At 41.7% G+C, this 18424-nt stretch overlaps 1 protein-coding gene across 2 annotated transcripts in view; it reads right to left on the bottom strand.

The window, feature by feature from the left end:
- The window catches only part of PIK3CG (phosphatidylinositol-4,5-bisphosphate 3-kinase catalytic subunit gamma), a 33913-nt gene extending 16026 nt beyond the window's left edge, over positions 1-17887 (bottom strand). The window contains exons 1-5 of one of the 2 annotated variants that reach the window (XM_065655881.1): positions 17660-17887; positions 9546-11561; positions 5292-5357; positions 4962-5187; positions 937-1040 (exon numbers count right to left, since the gene is read on the bottom strand). In XM_065655881.1, coding sequence (XP_065511953.1) covers positions 937-1040; positions 4962-5187; positions 5292-5357; positions 9546-11549 — 2400 coding nt within the window. In that variant the 5' untranslated portion in view covers positions 11550-11561; positions 17660-17887. Of the gene's footprint in view, positions 1-936; positions 1041-4961; positions 5188-5291; positions 5358-9545; positions 11562-12889; positions 12966-17659 lie in introns of those variants that run through there. The other variant, XM_065655890.1, reaches the window with a different exon arrangement.
- Between the last annotated feature and the right edge of the window lie 537 nt (positions 17888-18424).

Raw genomic sequence — 18424 nt, 5'->3', positions numbered from 1 at the left:
GCTTGAAGACAGACGAGCTTATCACCTGTTTACCAAGGCACAGGTTTATTCAACAGAAACATGGCCAGATTTAGACAACTAATATCAGTTACCCAAACGAGTACTCTACTATTCGGCAGTTCCTTAGGTTGGATGGTTTGTCTGTCCTCAGCTAAAAGAAAAATCAAGGGATCATTTCCTTGTAGGCTCCTTGCTGCTCATCAAGTGAATCCACAGACCTTCACGGTGCTTCTTTACCCAAAATTCACACTGCTCAGTAGATGGACGAGTCAATTCCCTTTCACCACACATCTGCTGATTTATTAATCTCAGTTTTGAGTCAACATAAGCCACTGCAATCTCCCCACAAAACTGGAGGCAGCAACACAGAAAACCCCAAGTGTTTCCTAATGTATTTCTAAAAAAATCTTAATGTATTTTCTAATAAAAGCAACAAAAGCAACATAGAGACATAGAAAAAAAAAGAAATAGCTATGGTAGACATTTCTGTTAGTAAGATGAAGGTCTGGACCTAAACCTTGATGACAGATATGAATCTGGATAAGAGAGAAAGTAAATGAAGGAACAGAAACTGAATATCCCAGGGACCCTGAAGTCAGATAAAACAGTTTTACACAGGTATTTAATGTAAAAAAAAGTCAGTTACCTGGTTAAATCCTGGATTAAAGTAATGGAATAATCGTAATTGCCATTTAATGATTAGGGTTTTATGGGTTGTTGCACTTTTTTAGCGCAGGGTGGTATGTCATTACATTTAGAAAAATGCTAATAGTTTTGGGAACAAAAAACTTACTGAGTTCATGAAAATGCCATCATATTCACAGTGAAATAAGACCTTTTGACATAACAGTAAAAATTTTTACCAAATGACGCGTACTTGCAAATAGAAGATTTTTTTTTCCCAAAAGAATTTGTAGAAATTCAGAATATACTTACCACCAGGGCTCCTGCTCTGAGCCCAGGATCATATGGAACTCTGAAACTTTCTGGAAGTTTGCTGTTCTGTAGTTTTTCAAGCTTTTGTCTCAGCTGTGCAATAACTGCAATTACAAGTAAGAAAACACAATGAAATCTAAAGTCGAAAGGCAAAAATATTATAGGTAATCAAACTTGTTAAGCATCATGATTTACCCAAAAACCTCCTCCATTTAGCTACTTTTAAAGTTGCTTTCCTCAAGGATCCCCTGATTTGAGGAACAGAGGAAGATTCTTTCACTGGCACTATTAACGGTCAGGGCTGTTTCAGATACTTAAAGTCTTCAAGAACCTCACAAGTCATGCTCCTGCTACACTGTTTGAAGCACTGCACAGTCCTTGGTGTTCTTCTGAAGATTCAGGAGATTACATTAAAATTTCACCTTTCATTTAAAAACAAAACACAGCACAACACACCTAAAAATATTTTGTCCTTATAACTGTCATGGAAACATTGAACTATCTAACCCAAAGGCTCAGCAGGAGGCATTTAAAATCACCTTGAGTTTTCCAGTATTATTTTGACCTACCTCGTTGCTCTTGCAGACAGACTCACGGCTCTTGAATTCTTGGAGTCAATTATACCGTAAACATAAGGACTCTAAGTACAGAGATACTGAGTTTCCAGTCCTTCTAAAACCTGTTTCACAGCGCAGCCTTGTTAATTTCACATTCCAGTGAGAAGAAAATTTGTTGTATATTTATATGAACAAGAATTTTAATGGTCATATATAAACTGAATTTTTTCATTCATGAAACCTCAAGCTTCTGAATCTTCAGCTTAGAACAGTATGCATTATACTACATATGATGCACTTTGTTCATCTCAGCTAGCAGGTGTTAGCAGCACAAGAAACATACTGGGTATTACCCTACATTAAGACAAAGACCTGAACACTGTTGGAAAAAAAACTGCAGCACCACAGCAGAGGCTGCATATACATGTTCAAGTAATTTTGGAGATAAAAATTAAAGAGCAAAAAATTGTAATGAGAAAGCCAGACATGGGCCTGGATACTTAATATACAAAATCATAACATCATGCAATCATAGAATGGTTTGGGCTGGAAGGGACCATCAAAGGTCATCTAGTCCACTCCCTCTACAATGAGCAGGGACATCTTCAACTAGATCAGGTTGCTCAGAGCCCCATCCAGCCTGGCCTTGGATGTTTCCAGGGACGGGGCATCTACCACCTCTCTGGGCAACCTGGGCCAGTGTTTCACCACCCTCATTGTAAAAAAATTCTTCCTCATGAATTCCGCCTGAATCTCCCCTCTTTTAGTTTAAGACCATTACCCCTTGTCCTGTCACAATAGACCCTGCTAAAAAGTCCATCCCCATCTCTCTTCTCCAGGCTGAACAGCCCCAACTCTCTCAGTCTGTCTTCACAGCAGAGCTGTTCCATCCCTCTGACCATCTTGGTGTCCCTCCTCTGGCCCCTCTCCAGCAGGTCCGTGTGTGTCCTGTGCTGGGGGCTCCAGAGCTGGACACAGCACTGCAGGTGGGGTCTCACCAGAGCGGAGCAGAGGGGCAGAATCACTTCCCTTGACCTGCTGGCCACGCTCCTGTTGATGCAGCCCCGGGTATGGTTGTTTTTCTGGGCTGCAAGCGCACATTGCTGGGTCATGTCCAGAAAATGAAGACGTTTCAAAAGCTGCTATCAAATTAAGTAATTCAAGCCAGAAGAATTACCTGAGAACTCACAGAACACAACTGCTACACCTATCCTAAAGGCTTTCAGAAAAGAACTACCTAGCAGTGCCAGGTGACCAATGTGGTATCTCTTCTGGTAGAAAAAAAAAGAACAAACCTGACAGCAATATAGCAGAGCTAATAAGTCGGCTTTATAATTAGATACCTTTCAAAAACAGACCAAAACCAGATCCCAAAACAGACCAAACCCAAAACCCCTCAGGCTGTCGTAACTTGGGTCATGAAACAGCTTTCTAAAGTGTAACTATGCATTTCCTAGAAAATCTAGCTTGATTTCATTAAGTCTCCTCATTGTAATGTAATGTAATTTGAAAACTGTATGCCAACCAATTAAGATAGTAAAGATCAGGAATTAGCTGAGTTTAAAATGCAAGTGAAGGCATTTGCTAAAACAATTTTCAGTTGATCTGGCTTAAGAACAAAGTGCAATGTATTTTAAGAGAAGAAACAGCTGCATAGACACATTCTTGGGAGACAAATCATCTAGCACAGAATGGTGATGAAAGCAGATAATCCTATGCAAGCTGTAATACTATGATCTGCAGAAATTATTTATTATTATTTGCTATGTTCAAATATAAGCACAGAGACTACATGAAAAGTGAAAGAAACAGTATGACAGCATGACTGCTACTGGACTAATATGGATCTAAAAGGAAGGAATTTATTCTTTAAAAAAATCCACAAATACTGGAAGAAGAAAAATAAATACAGGAATTAGATGAGGCTGCATGACAAAACGAAACAGTCGGAAACATTCAGACTGAAAATATAAACAGCTATGAACATTAGAAATGATGGAGCAAAAAAGAAGCAATAAACTTAAGAAGAAACGTTAGGATATACATTTTTAGAAATGTAAGAAGTAGAGAGTGCCTGTAGGAAAAACCATATCCTCAATAATTTGAGAATAAATTAAATTAGATATAGCATTAGTAGGACACTCCTTAGTTTCAGGAAGCCTTATTCAGTGAAAATGTCAATTATATAAGTCATCTTTCAATGTTCTGCTGCACATTACATACAGAGATTCTTTAACTTCAAAACCTGGTGGGTGTTAATGTGATTCCTTTCTCTTGAAACTTTTCTTCTTTGCCCACATATGCTTCAAAGATAATGTATTATGGAAACCACTGCTGTTACAGACACGTGCATCTGCAAGGCTGTAAAGTTTCTTCCCAAAACAAGGGATTATGACCAAATATATTTAATTATAGAGCATTTTAACATAAATTTTAGAAAGCTGTTTAGAAATAAGATTTTATAAAGGGGTGCAGTAAGCCCCCTAACTCACACTATGCGGTAACGTAACTTATATTAAATTATATGTTGAAGCATAAATGCATTTTTCCTTCAACTTCCTTTTGAAACACCATCACAGCAGCTACTTTTGCAGAACCAGAGTGGAAAGGCTTTCCCAACCAACGGCTTCTGGCCTGGAATATACCAGGCTGAACATGCAGGAAGAGCTCGTCTCTCTACAACTTTTAGAATCGGAATATTGTCATATGCCTTCTCGCACTTATTCCCGATACCAAGCAACTAACAGGAATCATGACAAACAAGCTTTTAAGGAAGCTGGGAAAAAAAAAAATAAATGCAGACAAAACCCAGAGGTAAACAGGCATTGCATAACCCTACTGTGGCTTCCAAAGCAGTGCTGACAAGAACTAGAAATAGCAATACCACATCTGTGTCTCACAGGACCCCTGTTCAGCGCATTGCAAAACCTCAGAGATGTATAGCCTGTATAGTCACTGCTGGTCCATCAGCTACTTTTGTGGCACAGCAGGGGCTGTACTGGGCTCCTCCCCAGTCCTCCTGCCAAGAGTCTTTTAGTGACTGCCTCGGGTAAGGCTGTGTTTCTTGGCAAGTGTCACTTTTTCTCTTTATTTCCAGTTAATATTTGTGTCCTGGGTTGTTCCTTTCTTCAGTGCTGGCATTCAGCTAAGGGTTATGTACACAAACTTAGCTGTCTCCCAGCTGCATGGCGTGAGGTTCAAGGAGATAAGCCAAAGCATGGGAAAGTACTGCGTGTCTAGAACATTGATATTCTTCCCCTTTTGGGGTGGAATGAGCCAACAAATGTGTTATTGGTTCAATCAATATTAATTTACACTGGCACTTTAAAAGAAGTAATAAAAATGCCCTTTGACAGTAAATTATCCATGAATTTTCTAAATAAACATCACCATTTTATGCCTAGATTTTCACACCTGAAGAGAAAAAACAGTATTATTACAAATGAAGAAATGCCTGTTAGCAAATACCTTGAGAAGTGACATCATACTTTTCTGCAGAAACTGATTTTATCTCCATCGTGACTTTATGCAGCAATTCAATTACTTGAACCTGCTTCATGAAATCGTGTAGCATTGCTTTTCCACAGCCCCTAAGATAGGCTTCCAGGATGACCGCAAACCTCTGCTGATAATGCATGGACTGGGCAATCTCGCTTCTTAAGAACCAAAACAAGAAGTGACCAATTCTTTTGTTCTAGAGGTAAAGAAAAATACTACGATCACCACGCGCTTCTTGATGAAAGGTTTTAATAATGCCAGTACCTTTAGCACAAGTTGGCTGTATTTTGAAGTACTTACTCTCAAACCACGTTTCAGCAGAAATCTGGCTAATGCGCTGTCATGATATGGCTCAAATTTCACAGCCTGAGTAACACAAACACAGAAGAAATGTTATTAACATATTTAAGATCCCATTGCACTTATACTTTGCCAATGACACGGCTGCAGGAGTAGAAAATGTACAACAAGAAAGAAGGTCTTTCAAGGAAACAAAGCAAGGCTTTTCTGTGTTTGACTCAAGAAGCACTTTTTCTTTGCAACAGGTTCTTTCCAGGTGTACTATTAATGCGATAAATAAAGCAACGTAGGGAGTAGTTAACCAGCACGGCCAATCTGAGCACAGGAAGATAGGTGAACAAAACAACATAATTCTCAGGCCATAGCAAAAACCAGCAAGATCAGAAAACATTCTGCAGTCTGACTGACACTGGGAAGGCTTGGAAAGATTACTGCCAAATGAAATGACATATTTGTAATTGTTCTTTAATAAAAACTGTCAATAATAAAGCACTGGTTTTTGACAACATCCGGCATTCAGGACTCGGGCACCAGGGTTCACTGCCAGGCTCCCCAGCAAGCACGGGATACAGGAGCAGCTTTCTGGAGCTCCTGATCTGGCTTTTAGCCCCTACATGAATGACAAAATTGAACAGAGGCTCTGATACACATCCTATAGTAATGGAGAACAATTAAGAGGAAGAATTCACCAGGCTTTTCTTTTTTTTTAATGACTCTATGAGCACAGATGTATTTTTTCTCTTCCAAGAGCCACTTGGCTCCACCCAAGCCCACAGATATTTCCAAGCTACTGCCAAAAAAGGGTGGAAACAAAAACTCAACAACTCTTTTTGAAGTGTCAGGATTGGAATTTTTTTGCCGTTATTCTCTCCCCCATCCCAATATTCACTTGATAGTGAATAGGTCTACCAGAAAACCCTCCCACTTCCAGGTACCGGCCTGTGCCAGGGAACTTGTCCACTTCAGGTGTTTTTTCCAGCAGCTTCTTTCCTGTTGCTTGAGGGACTCAAGTTTATAGGAGGTTTGTATTAAGATTAGCGGAAGAAAAAAAGTATGCATGTATACCCCATGGCAAGAAAAGAGAAATAAGAAGCATACAATCCCTGGAATAGAGTCACAAAATCCCTGTCGTGGACTGAGGGGGGTGGTGAACGGTGAACAGCTTCAGGTTCTCGAAGCAGAGTGCCAGGAAGCAGCATGGAGGGAGACGAAGGGAAAACAAAGGGATGTGCAGAGAGCTGGGTGCAGCTAGTATGGTCAGCTTTTGGAAGCAACAAAGTATGCAAGCCTCCAGCCACAGTTATTCGACAGAGTAGAATGGCTCTTTGAAGACCACTGTGGTCTGCAGCTTGCAAAGAAGCAACTAATCCTTCAGCAGAGGTCTACTAAATTCATCAAACAAATCATACGGTTTTATTTTATAAACTCTTAAAGGTACTGTGGCACACAGTTGCATTTTTTACCATTAAAATATCAACACTGTTTCTGAAAAGTAAAACTTCCTGTGGGTTTATTCAACAGAAAAAAAAAGAAAAAAGAAAAAATTTAGCTTTTTCAGTCAACCTTCTGGAATGAACCAACTTATAAAATGTTACTTGTTCTTTCCAGCTGCTGGCTAAGAGACAGATGAGAAAGCCAAGCACCAGACTTGCCCTTCTATTGTATCATAATTCTGCAAGAACAGTCTTGACCATTTCTGCAATACTGTTTTATTTCCTCAAGCAACACCATCTTATTTAAGAAAGATAATGAGAACTCACAAACATAAATTGATTTTAAAATATATAGATCCTTTTACTTTGTGTGAGAGATGATGAAGGTATGAGGGGTTTTTAATAAAAATTTATTTTCACTGCAAGAAGGCACCCCAAAGCAATAATTACTACATAAATTAAAATTTATTTGCTTACATATCCCTGAAAAACAATTTAAGAATTAAATACAGCCAAACAACCGGCCATCGCTTCAAAACAAAACCTCCTTATATTAAGGTTGCAAATACAGGTTAACATAAAAGAGTATTAGAAAAATGTATTATGAGCATGCTTAAGTTTTAGAAATAAATATTTTAAAAGTCAGTCCTAGTTTTATTTTTTCTTCATAAAGTCAAATATGAACATTTTAATAGCTAGCCATTAAAAAGCATCTGCTGGCACTTCAGCAGGTCCCTGCACGTACCTTTGCCTTGACAATTCACCAGGAGAGCTTTACTCACTGCCACATACAAGCAACACAGTCACTAGTGTTTGCTTTACAATGGATATTGTTGTATTTTAACTATCCTATCCATGTTTTATCAACTGCACAGAGAACAACTGACCTTTACAGGAAGTTCAATAGGTTTATTTATGGCACAGCTGCTTCTATTTGAGATAAACCTGGGGGGAAATAAAATGTTTGTTTGGCTTCTAAGTCTACTGGGAGGTAAAACGGGAATATCCCGTGCAGAGTGATATAAGGCATAAAGCTTTCATGAAGGCATGCATGTGAAAAGTGATGACCATTTGCAGAAGAGACATCTCAGCTGTGTCTGTTAGAGCAGAGGAATGGCTGACACCATTCTCTGAAAAATGTGGATTTTCAAATACTCTGTGGTACCAACACTGCTGCAGGTAGCTGACGGCTTGCACTCCTTTGTTAGCCAAGGAAGCAGCGGAGAGGTAAATGCTGGGATTTAGTATGTTTTTCCTTTTTGGAGATAGCAATCTTTTAATTTCTTACTATGTTTCTTACTAAAAATGAGACGACGAAATTAAGCTACTCTGATTTTATGCTACAGTAATTTACTGTTAGAGAGATTTATTCTTTTTAAAACACTCCAGATTTGTACTTCCTGAAAAGAAATAATTTCAAAACCAAATAATTTCAGAAACAAATTTTTAAAAATTCCCTCATTCTCTCAGGTACTTTGATATCAACCTATCACTACCCCAAACCCCTAATTTGGATACGAAAGTGAATAAAATTGCTGAGCCACATGTAGACAGCAAAAGCTCACATGCCAAGCGTATATATAGCAGCAGCTACGTGGGAGGCCCAATGAGGTAACCGTAGCAGCTCCTTTGGTTAATGCAGAAGTGCATAAATTCTGCCTGAGGAGCCTAATCTTCAGACAAGCAAAGACAAGGCTCAAAAGGCCTTGTTTAAAGCACTACTGATGTACAGCAAAATCTGAAATGCTAACATAATTTTCCTGGGAACCTGGGCTCTATCAGAACCCACAGAAATTAAAAACCCCATCCTGCAGGTTCCCAGGCTGCAGCAGTTCCTTTTTTTTTTTTTTTTTTAATTTTGAATGCCAATTCTGTCCTCTGATTCTTTGAAAAACGTGTTTCCTGCTCTGCAGAGACAGCCTTTCTGCACAAACCAGGGCCCTGTCAGGTGTGGGGAGCCTGCGGAGCTGCCTTGCTTCAGGGGACGCATTTACCAGGAAGAACCGCAGGGTTACACCTTTTCATCAGCCTTCAGACGTGACTCTGCGCTGACAGCCGGCCCAGCTCCGGCACCGTGTTGTGAAAAAGCAAACAAACCAATTTTCTTGTATAACTGATATAAACCTCAACATTTCATCTGGAAGATTCACACACAAAGCGCTTCAAATCGATACAGTGGTGATTCATCGCCACTAAAAGCACAATTTCTCACCCAACTTCCCAGAACAAATTAATCTTCTTATGGAGTCCTAGAAACTCTTCATTTACTTTTAAAAATTTTTCTAGATAAATTTGGTCCCCCCTTAACAGTACAAGACTGAAGTCATTGCCATATGCTATGTAACTACACTGTTTTTCTGGACCTAAAACCCAACCCCAGATTTTTCTTCAGGCCTTGCCCAGGTCAACATCTGCCTTCACTTCCTTTATGTCTACATTCCTCCTAAACTGTTGGTAAAGCCGGTCAACAATTCTTCAGTGCTATGTGATTCAGACCTGAGACAGACAGGATTAGAGACAGCACAGTTTGGATTTGCTCCATCATAGCTGCACTAGTGTTGACAATTTCCAGAAAAAACAAACTACTGTAAACGCAAGACACAAATTGTTAAGACACAAGGCCATGGTAACACAAAAATAACAGTATAGGCAAAATGTAGAAAGCGTGTTTTGGGTTAATTTGGTTACTACCACTGCTTTGACTAAACACTGAGGACTTCAAAAAAAGGGATTACTAACTAGACCCACCAAGACTGGAATGATGATGGGGTAATGCAAATATTCCAGGAAGGCAGATTTCAAGAATGCAAATATACCTCACCTGCACAAGTTGTAAAAGATAATGAAGAACATCATCATCTTCTAAACTTTCCAGTTTTTGAACTGCCATTGCTCGGACATTTTCATCTGAAAAGTTACAGTCCAGAAGCTGCATTGTGAGTCCAACATCTAAAGTGCTTTGATCCCAAACCTCCTTCTTAGCTAGCAACTGGTAAGTTTTGGCCACTACTTCTTGTTGTCCCCATTTCACGGAGCTAAGCAGCTTAGGATATGCCTTGGGGTGCTTTATGCTTTCATATCTGAAGTGCCACAACAGTTCTTTGTCCTCAGGAGAAAGTGGATTAAGTGGGTCAGTTGCTATGATTTCTTCAAGTTGCTTGCGAAGCTGGTTGGGCATTTCGGCTCGTGTCCTGTCCCCTTGGGGGTCTGACGCTATCCTGTGCTTGGGCAAGGCAATTGGGTGACAATATTTGTCCAGCACAATAGAGATGGCCATTGAGTTCTCTTTATCTGGATTAGTTGCTGATGTGAGCTTGTCTGCATTGATACTTCCTTGTTCTTCCCCCTTGCCTGGAATTTTCCACATGTGGAGCACGTACTCTCCACTGCGTAGCAGGAAACGGTGATCTATCAACAAAAGATTTACGTAATAGAGAAGCTGAGTTTTGCACTTCGAATCAGAGTTGGGGGACTCATGTGACTGAAGGTTCGTCTTTGTGGACAGCCCCTGTGCTTTGCCGCAGTATATCTGAAGATTCAGGAGTGCCCCTTTAGGCAAGTCTTTGATTTTGATATCAAACTCCAACCAAATATTCCACAGAACCTCCTCAGTAAAAGGCTTCGATGAAGTCCTCCTCTGTGAAAGGAGCTGCTGCCCGTGTTGAATGTTAGCCTCCACAAACACAGTGAGATCAGTATTTCTTGGTAAAACTGGGATATCAATGCCAATTATTTTCAGCCTAAATTTCCTATTACAATCCCACAATGAGATAGTGAAGACTCTCTCATGATCTTTTCCATCTATTGTCAATTGTTCATGATACCCTGTAACTCCTGTACAGTCATCCACCAAGGGCCACTCTTCCTTCTGAACCTCATCCTCATTTGGGTCAGGGGGATTGTCTAAGACAAGGTGGATTTCTTCCCCATTCTTAAGGCATTGTCTTATCCAGTGAAAATCTTTGATTGGTGTCTCTCCAGTAATGTACTCATCTCTGCCGCAAATCCTAAGAACAAAATCCAGTTCGCTGTGATCTTCAGGAATGTCCATCAAAGACTTTTTCTTTGCCATTTTTGTGAAAAAGCTGTGGAGAATCATATCTGGAGTGTCATCTATTGACACTTTAATTTTTTGGCTAGTTGTTCCTCTATGTATGATTATGAAAATGTTATTATTAGTGATCTTTTTAAATAAATATTCTGGGAGTGGTTTAGATGTAGTCCATGGGTGCATTGCATACAATTTGGGATCTCTACAGGCTACCTCTATCATTCGTGGAGTGACTAACCTGCGACGGGTAAATTCTAGCTCATCATCATGCACGTTGCTTACATCAGTGACATCATAACCAATTAAATTGTTAAGCTGCCGCTGAAATTCCTGAACTTCTTCTGATGGTTTTTGTTTCTGGACGACATATATCTTGCCTACCTTTTTCTGTAATACTTTCCAGTACAGTATGCAGTCTAATGTCTGTAATACTTGATGTTTATCATAAATCTCATACCACTGCCCTTTCTTCTGATACTGCAGAATAAATTGATCTGGGGTGAATGCATGGTAGTAGTCTGCGGTTTGACTCATCTCTATTGCACGCATCCAAATCTGTGCTTTCATTTGCTCAACCGTACAGTTGCCAGCTATTTCGAGTAACATCATTTCCGGTACTTTAGTATGTTTGTTGCTTGTAGGTAAAATGAACTCAATGGATATCAGTTCCATTGATGACAAATTACTCGATGTACAATGAGGTTTCATTCTTCTCCTCCTTCGCTTGTTTTCCTCTCTCATAACAACCGGCTGTTCATAATCCCCCAACTCCATGCCAGAAGAAATCTAGCAAAACAAAGAAAAAATACTTGATTACCTTCTCATTTATATTTTTCTTTACTCTTACTTTTTAATTCCTCTCAATTAAAATCACAGTCCAGTCAGAATCCTGCTAGGTATATGCTTTTTATATTTCCCTTTAAGTTCTGGTCATAAATACTTGATTTATATAAGCCAACTTACATGTAATCTATTCAATAACAAATATTTTAAAAAACGACCAAAACAAATAAACACAACCAAAAAACCCAAACACAAAACCCAAACCCACAACAACAACAAAAACAAACACATAAACCCTCAATGATTAAATAATTAAAATAGAGCTTTTAAACAGCCTTCCCAGATTTCACAGAGATAAGCAGTCTGCATGTATATTTCCTCCATACTGATTTGTTCTCGCTTGTATTTGATAAAGCACTGATCCTTCTGCTGCCTCATCTGTTTTGATGCTGCTGATATTAACATACAGGGATTTTCATAGAAATCAAAAGACACGCTACTGCGTATGAGCAGAATGTGATCCTACCGAGCTCTAGGAATGACAGAAAGTAACAAAACAAGCAATTTATTTTCAGACTGGACAAAGCTGAGCCTATTCCCATTTTCCTCTGCATCGCTTTTTAGTGATGAGGAATGAGGACTTACACCAAAAAAAAAGCCCTTAGGATTCAAAAGTCATGGACTACTTTGGAAGACAGATATTTAACGTGCATCTAAATTCAAGCCTAGCATCCTTAGATGTGCTTCTTTTAAATAAATCAATTCACCAGACTGATAACATCCATCCATTTTAAAAGTAAATACTTCCAGTACAAAGTATTAGTTTATTATAGAAGAAAAAACTCCCAAGCTGATGTCAACTTATTACCCTGTACATCAAATCACACCTAAAACACCTGTAAAACAACTTTGAGCACGAGCAGCCTGCCTTATCAGCTTTCAGTAAACAAAAAATACTGTTGCTCACAGTTAATTTCCATTGGACAATACTAAAGTGGAAATGATTCAGCGAGAGCTTGGAAGAGGTGGCACTGACTGGGCGTGCTCGCACAAGCTGCCCCTTGAGCTTTCTTATACTCAGTTTAAGTTACGGCAATGTACTAAACAACTTTTCCAGACGATGCTTTTTACACATAAAATCTTTCTCTTAACTGCTGTAAAAACTAAACCAAATGTAACGATGCCTTAGCAGATAACAAAACAAGAAGATAATACAAAAGGTTAAACTGAAACAACATAACATGCTAACTAAAATTCTCTTTTCAAGTTCCGGAAAGCAACAACTGTGGATACCCTACTTCTAAAATTGACAAAAAACAAGGAAATATTACCTGCTTATAAGGTAGTAAAGGCTGAATTGCTGAAGACGACTCATTTGTTTAATTTCTGAAGTTCCTATTTTTCTAAGGGAAGATCATTCACACAAAAAAAATCTTTGTTTAAGCTGTTCTGCTTTTCTTGCTCACCCTCATATCCAGATGCAAAGGAAGTGCTGCACTTACCAGGAAGGAAGTTGTAACCGAGTTGATTATACATATGATTGCTCATTTTAAAAGAAGTCAGAATGCTTTTCCTGTTACAACAGTAAAAATACACCTTCAGTACACCAATGTCATTTTAACACACGTGCACAGGAGACATGCTAAAAGTCTTTTAAAAATAGCAAAGAGTAAGCCAGGCAATAAATCTAATGAATCCTAATAAAAGTTTTTTAACCAATATATTTTAGAGAGCCTAACTACTTTATAAAAGAGTTAAAGAAAAATACTAAATAAAAGACAAGTAAATCTGCAGTGTTTGCTTATTTTTGTGTTCATGGTGATAGCCATTTGAAGACTCCCAACTTAAATTCATCAGCGTTGTTTGAGTCAGTCTCCGTAAAGGTGGCACACAGAGATGGTATCTGCCCAGGATATTGTGTGCTAACCTCAGGAACAGAACTGCCAGGCAAACTTTCTCCTAGTGTTTTTAACTCATCCATTTATGATTACAAACACACAGTGAAATCCACTAGAAATTATGATGATTTAAGATTCTGGAAGATTTTAAACCATGGGCTTTCAACCATAATTCTGGTAGTTAACTACAACCTGAAGAGCTGTTCCTTTAAAAAAAAAAAAAATCCCCACAGGAAAAGATTTGGGAAAACATGTACAAATCAGAAGGAAAATACAGGAAAAACCTCTAGTCTTACCCTTTTGCCTTAAGACTTTTCCAGTGAAATACTGACCATTCTGAAGAGCAATAAGCAGTACATATCCTACAGCAGCATATATCCTACAATAATTACGAAACAACTGAAAGGTCTTTTAGCAACAGCAAAGTGGTGGTGTCTTTTTTTTTTTAACATATGCACACTTCCTATCTTGTAAGACACCTTTCTTATTAAAAAGGGGGGAAAAAAAATGTTCCTTCTGTATTGGCAAAAAAATCTGATAGTCTCTTACCTGCCTCCAATGATCTCACAACCTCTGAAATTAATGGTTAAAAAAATACCCTTGACATAGCTCTTCTTTTGCAGAGCATCATTTTGCTTGGCAGCAAAGATTGATTTCTTTTTAGAGGTTATTTTTCTCAGGAAGTGAGTTTGGGGAAAACACACTCTGTCCTAGTTCCCTCTGCCTTTCACAGCCAGTATTGGAAATTTCTCAACGAAGTGGTGAAGTTGCCCTGAACATTTTGTTGCTGCCATGAAATCTACCCCTCTTGGCCATGACATCTCCAACGTTCATCCTTCGCCCACGTGCAGCCTGTCAGTACTCATCAGCTACACTCTCTGGCATCTCAGCACTACATGCTGCTTTCCTCTCTGGTCCTCCCCTCAGCCGAAAAAAGCACTCAGAAAACTTGAGTACCTGTAACCCAAACAGCAGTGCCCAGGATGACAGAGAAGAAAGAAGCGGCCGCTTTCACATAAAAAGGAAAATGAGCTGGAGTTTTAGGGAAGAAAAAAGAACTATGCTGAAGGGGAAAATGGATTTTGCAAAACCTATTCTTTGAAATTCCCTGACTTTGGAGAGCTTGACTTTGCAATGCCTTTGCAGAGCCTGTATTTTGAAGTACAATTTCTAAAATGTGTAATACAGTCGCATATTTTTCTTCATTTAAACATAAGCAACTAGCAGTGAGGGCTTTTTTCATGCCAACAGGTTACAAATGTTTTGTGCAAACATCCCTTGTTCTAAAAGTGGTGCTGACCCTATTAAGTAAACCTGAACTCATCACCGTTTCATTGGGTTTTGCCAGTCCTAAGAAAGCTTGCCGGTTTAAAATGTCCTCATCTTGCTGCCATGTGAGATGCACTTAAAGATTAATTTTTCAAACACATATACACACAAGTGTTCCATCTCCTCTAAGCTATTCTAGTTCTACTCCACTGATCAAGGCCATCAGGAAAATTGAAAGCAGCATCTCTATCTCATGCAGCAGGGAGCTACTCTGTACACTGTTCAGAGAATATCATTGTTTGATACTCTGACCCATGTTCATTTGGGCTGTGACCTGCCATGTCTAGTCCAGTCCAATCTCCATCTCTATTTCAGCTCTGACCCCTCTTTATCAGCTTCAGAAGCCAATTCTTGGAGTGATGACTGTCTCTAATCTGTCTCTGCAATGAGACACAAAAGTGTCCCTGTTATTAGGATGACACCAAATTGTATCTATTTCCTGCTAACCCATGTGTAGGCAAAGCAAAAGCATATTTCCTTGTGCATATGCATCAGAACACTTGGATGTTTAGAAATGAAAATAATTTAAAATAACTTCCTAAAACCTCTGTGTCAAGCTTAAGTATTACTTACAGTACTGATATTTCTATATGCCTACTGCAACACCACCACAAAAAAAAAAATCCCTCTTTTTTATTATTAATTCTAATTTAATTCAATTCTAAACCCAAATTTCCCTGTATTAGGAGAAATGTCCTACCACTAGTCCACAAATCCTGATGGGGTGCAATGGAGCAGGAGGAGATGGGCCTGTAAAGGGTAACTAAGAAAAGTAAACAGGCTTGCCTTTGTTTCCAGTCATGTTACTATCTCATCACGCAGGTCAGCAAACTGATCGTAACAACAACAAAAACTGGTTAGTTTTCAGCTGGATCAGTTCCTTAATCTGACTCATCACTTGCAGGAATGGTAAGGAAGGGAACACAAGGGAATGAAGCCAGCACCGTTTAGGATAACTGAGACTGAAATATAATTCACAGCAGGATTAGGAGATAAATTAATCAGTAAACTTGTTCAAGGTTTTGCGAACACTGGTTGAAAGGTGCTTTAAAAAAACGATGTCGTATTATCATTAATTACTTCATATAGTCTGCTACAAAAAATTTCAAGATAGCTGTCAAACGCCAGTGCTTTGTTAGAGTTTTACCAGTTACTTATTCTCCACCAGTTATTCTTATGCTTATTCTATAATAGTTTCTGCTTCTGGTTTAATCCACCATGTGAAAACCTTATTTTTAAATTATTCTTTTCACTTTTGTATCAGCTCCTTCCCAGACAACATAACCTGCAAGAAAATAGGGACTCTCTATCAGAGTAAGAATCACCTTGTGCCCACATTATGCAAATATAATTATCTATTTACATTCGCACTTTAAGATAAATGAAAAAAACACCCACCTATGACACGAACCAAAGTTTTCCAAGCAGCATACTCCATCTGCTGCATTGTCCTGTACCAGAAGGCCACTCTGCATTTGCTGGGTAGGAGTACAATATATCTTCCCTACATCTACAATGATCCAGTGCTGAACTATGCAGGTAAGATACAGCACTAACACGTTAAGAATGAACACAACAACAAAAACTGCTTTGCTCAGTTCTTTTGTCAAATCTTCCAGCAACTACAAGCTCCCACGGGAATAAAAATCAGTGCAGCTTCCCATTAGCAAGCAAATTTCAGAGATATAGTCACATTCTCCATCAAAAAGTGTACTGATCAGCAGGTACAGCTGAACATCTCCGCCAGGAGGTTGTACAGTGAATGTGACTGCTCTCATGGCTGGAATATTTCTAGGACTCCCTGCCTTCATAACAGACCTTCACATATTTTCGTTTCTCCATGAGGTATCTATTTGGGGGTGCTTCTGGAACAAACAATAACTTCTAGCTGGTTCCAAAAAACGCAGGTAACAATTCTGGCAAAGTTCTAGTTAACTGTAGTTATGAGAGTGATAGTGATCTACCTTTAAACCAGCACTTCATGGAGTGTAAAGACGCGGAGATGGCAGCTGTGGCTCCTGCAGGGACACACTCGCTATCGGGCCCATCATTCAACTCGTGCCCAGCTCTTCAAACACGGCTCTTTGGCAGCGTGATCCACAGACAACCAGCCCCTGAATGCCCTCAGCTATTATTTCAGACAATTTGTGGCGGATGAAGGTTTTATGGTCTACACGTACCGGACAGACACAAGAGGTGATTATTTGTTAGATGAGGAAATATAGTTGTTTATTGCTTAAAAGCTATGTTGTAGCAGAGCTGACTCATAGATCTTAAGACCAGAGGGAACAGCTACCGCTGTCTCGTGTGATCCTTCACTTTGCACTGTTTTAGTCAACATGCTAACAGCGTCCTCAGCAGGTTTTGCATCAAACCTGTAACTCGTGCTTGGGCTGGGATGTTAGTCGGTACCAGGGGCCGGGCAGCGAACGGCGCTCAGCCCTCGCCTCGGCGCCCGCGGCGCTGCCTCCCGTCCCGCACACCCGCCCCGCTGGAAGGCCCGGGAGCAGCGGGCCGGGGCTGCCTCCCTCAGCCGGCCCACCGGCCGGGCCCCGGGGCCGCGCCCGCCCCGCTCCCCGCCGCCCCGAGATGGCGGCCGGGGCCCCGCCGCCCCGCAGCGCCCGCGGGAGCCGCAGCCCAGCCGCCGCCGCAGGAGGGCGAACCTCGCCGCGCCCAGCCCGGCGGGGCAGCCGGGGAGCGCGGCCCCCCAGCCAGGGGCGCGCCCGCCGGGCGGTCTGCCCACCGCCGCCGCGGGGAGCCGGGCCGCGCCGCCCCGGCCCTGCGGCCCCGCTGCCACCTGCGAGACCGGGCCCCGGGCAGGGCCGGGAAGCGCCGGCCTGGGGCAAGGGCGGCCCCCGGGACGGCGCTACTCACCGCAGCGGCGCGGCCGCAGCCCCGGCTCCAGCTCCGCACAGGTGTTTTCCTCAGCAGGAAGCGGAGCGGGCCGGGGGCCGGAGGGGAGGCTCCATGGCCGGCGGTAGGCAGCTCCGCAGCCGCCGCCAATCACACGCCGGGCAAAGAGGGAACCGGCTGTGGGCCTCCCCGCCCCGCTCGGCCGCCGCCGCCCGGCCCCGCCGCGGCCCCGGGGCGCTCGGCCCCCGCCGCGGCCCGACGAGCCCGGGCCCCTTCCCCCGAGCGAGGCGGGGGCCCGGGGAGGGGGCGGCGCTGGGCCGGGACACTCGGCGGGTCTTTCGAGCGCGGTGCCCGGCCTTGCCGCCTGGAGGCAGCGGGCAGCCCAGCCGCGGCCCGGCACCCGCTGGCCCGGTCCGGCCCCATCAGCCGGAGCGGGGCTACATCCGCCATCGAGGTGAAGCACCACAGCCCAGGTGTGGTTTAACCTCCAGCACAAGGCACGCAGGACCTGTCCTGGTGGCAGTACAGGCAGCAAAACCTCTCTGGCCGAAGCTTTAAGAGTCGTTCATGGCCCGGGGCCCCGGGCTGGCTGCTCGGTGCCCGCAGCGGGGCCGGGGCTGCCTGGCCAGGCCGGTGCCAGGCGCTGCTGACGGCCCATGCAGCCCCTCACGCTAAGGCCAGGACAAAGTTATTTTGTCTAAGCTGTCCTCAAAAACCCCTGGAGCCAGCAATCCGCTCTACCATGCAGTGGCCTTCTCCTTTGGAAGGATTTTCGTTCTGTCTTAT

The sequence above is a fragment of the Caloenas nicobarica genome, chromosome 1, assembly GCF_036013445.1.
Source record: "Caloenas nicobarica isolate bCalNic1 chromosome 1, bCalNic1.hap1, whole genome shotgun sequence".
Lineage (NCBI taxonomy): Eukaryota > Metazoa > Chordata > Aves > Columbiformes > Columbidae > Caloenas > Caloenas nicobarica.
This window is presented reverse-complemented; position numbering and strand designations above follow the sequence as displayed.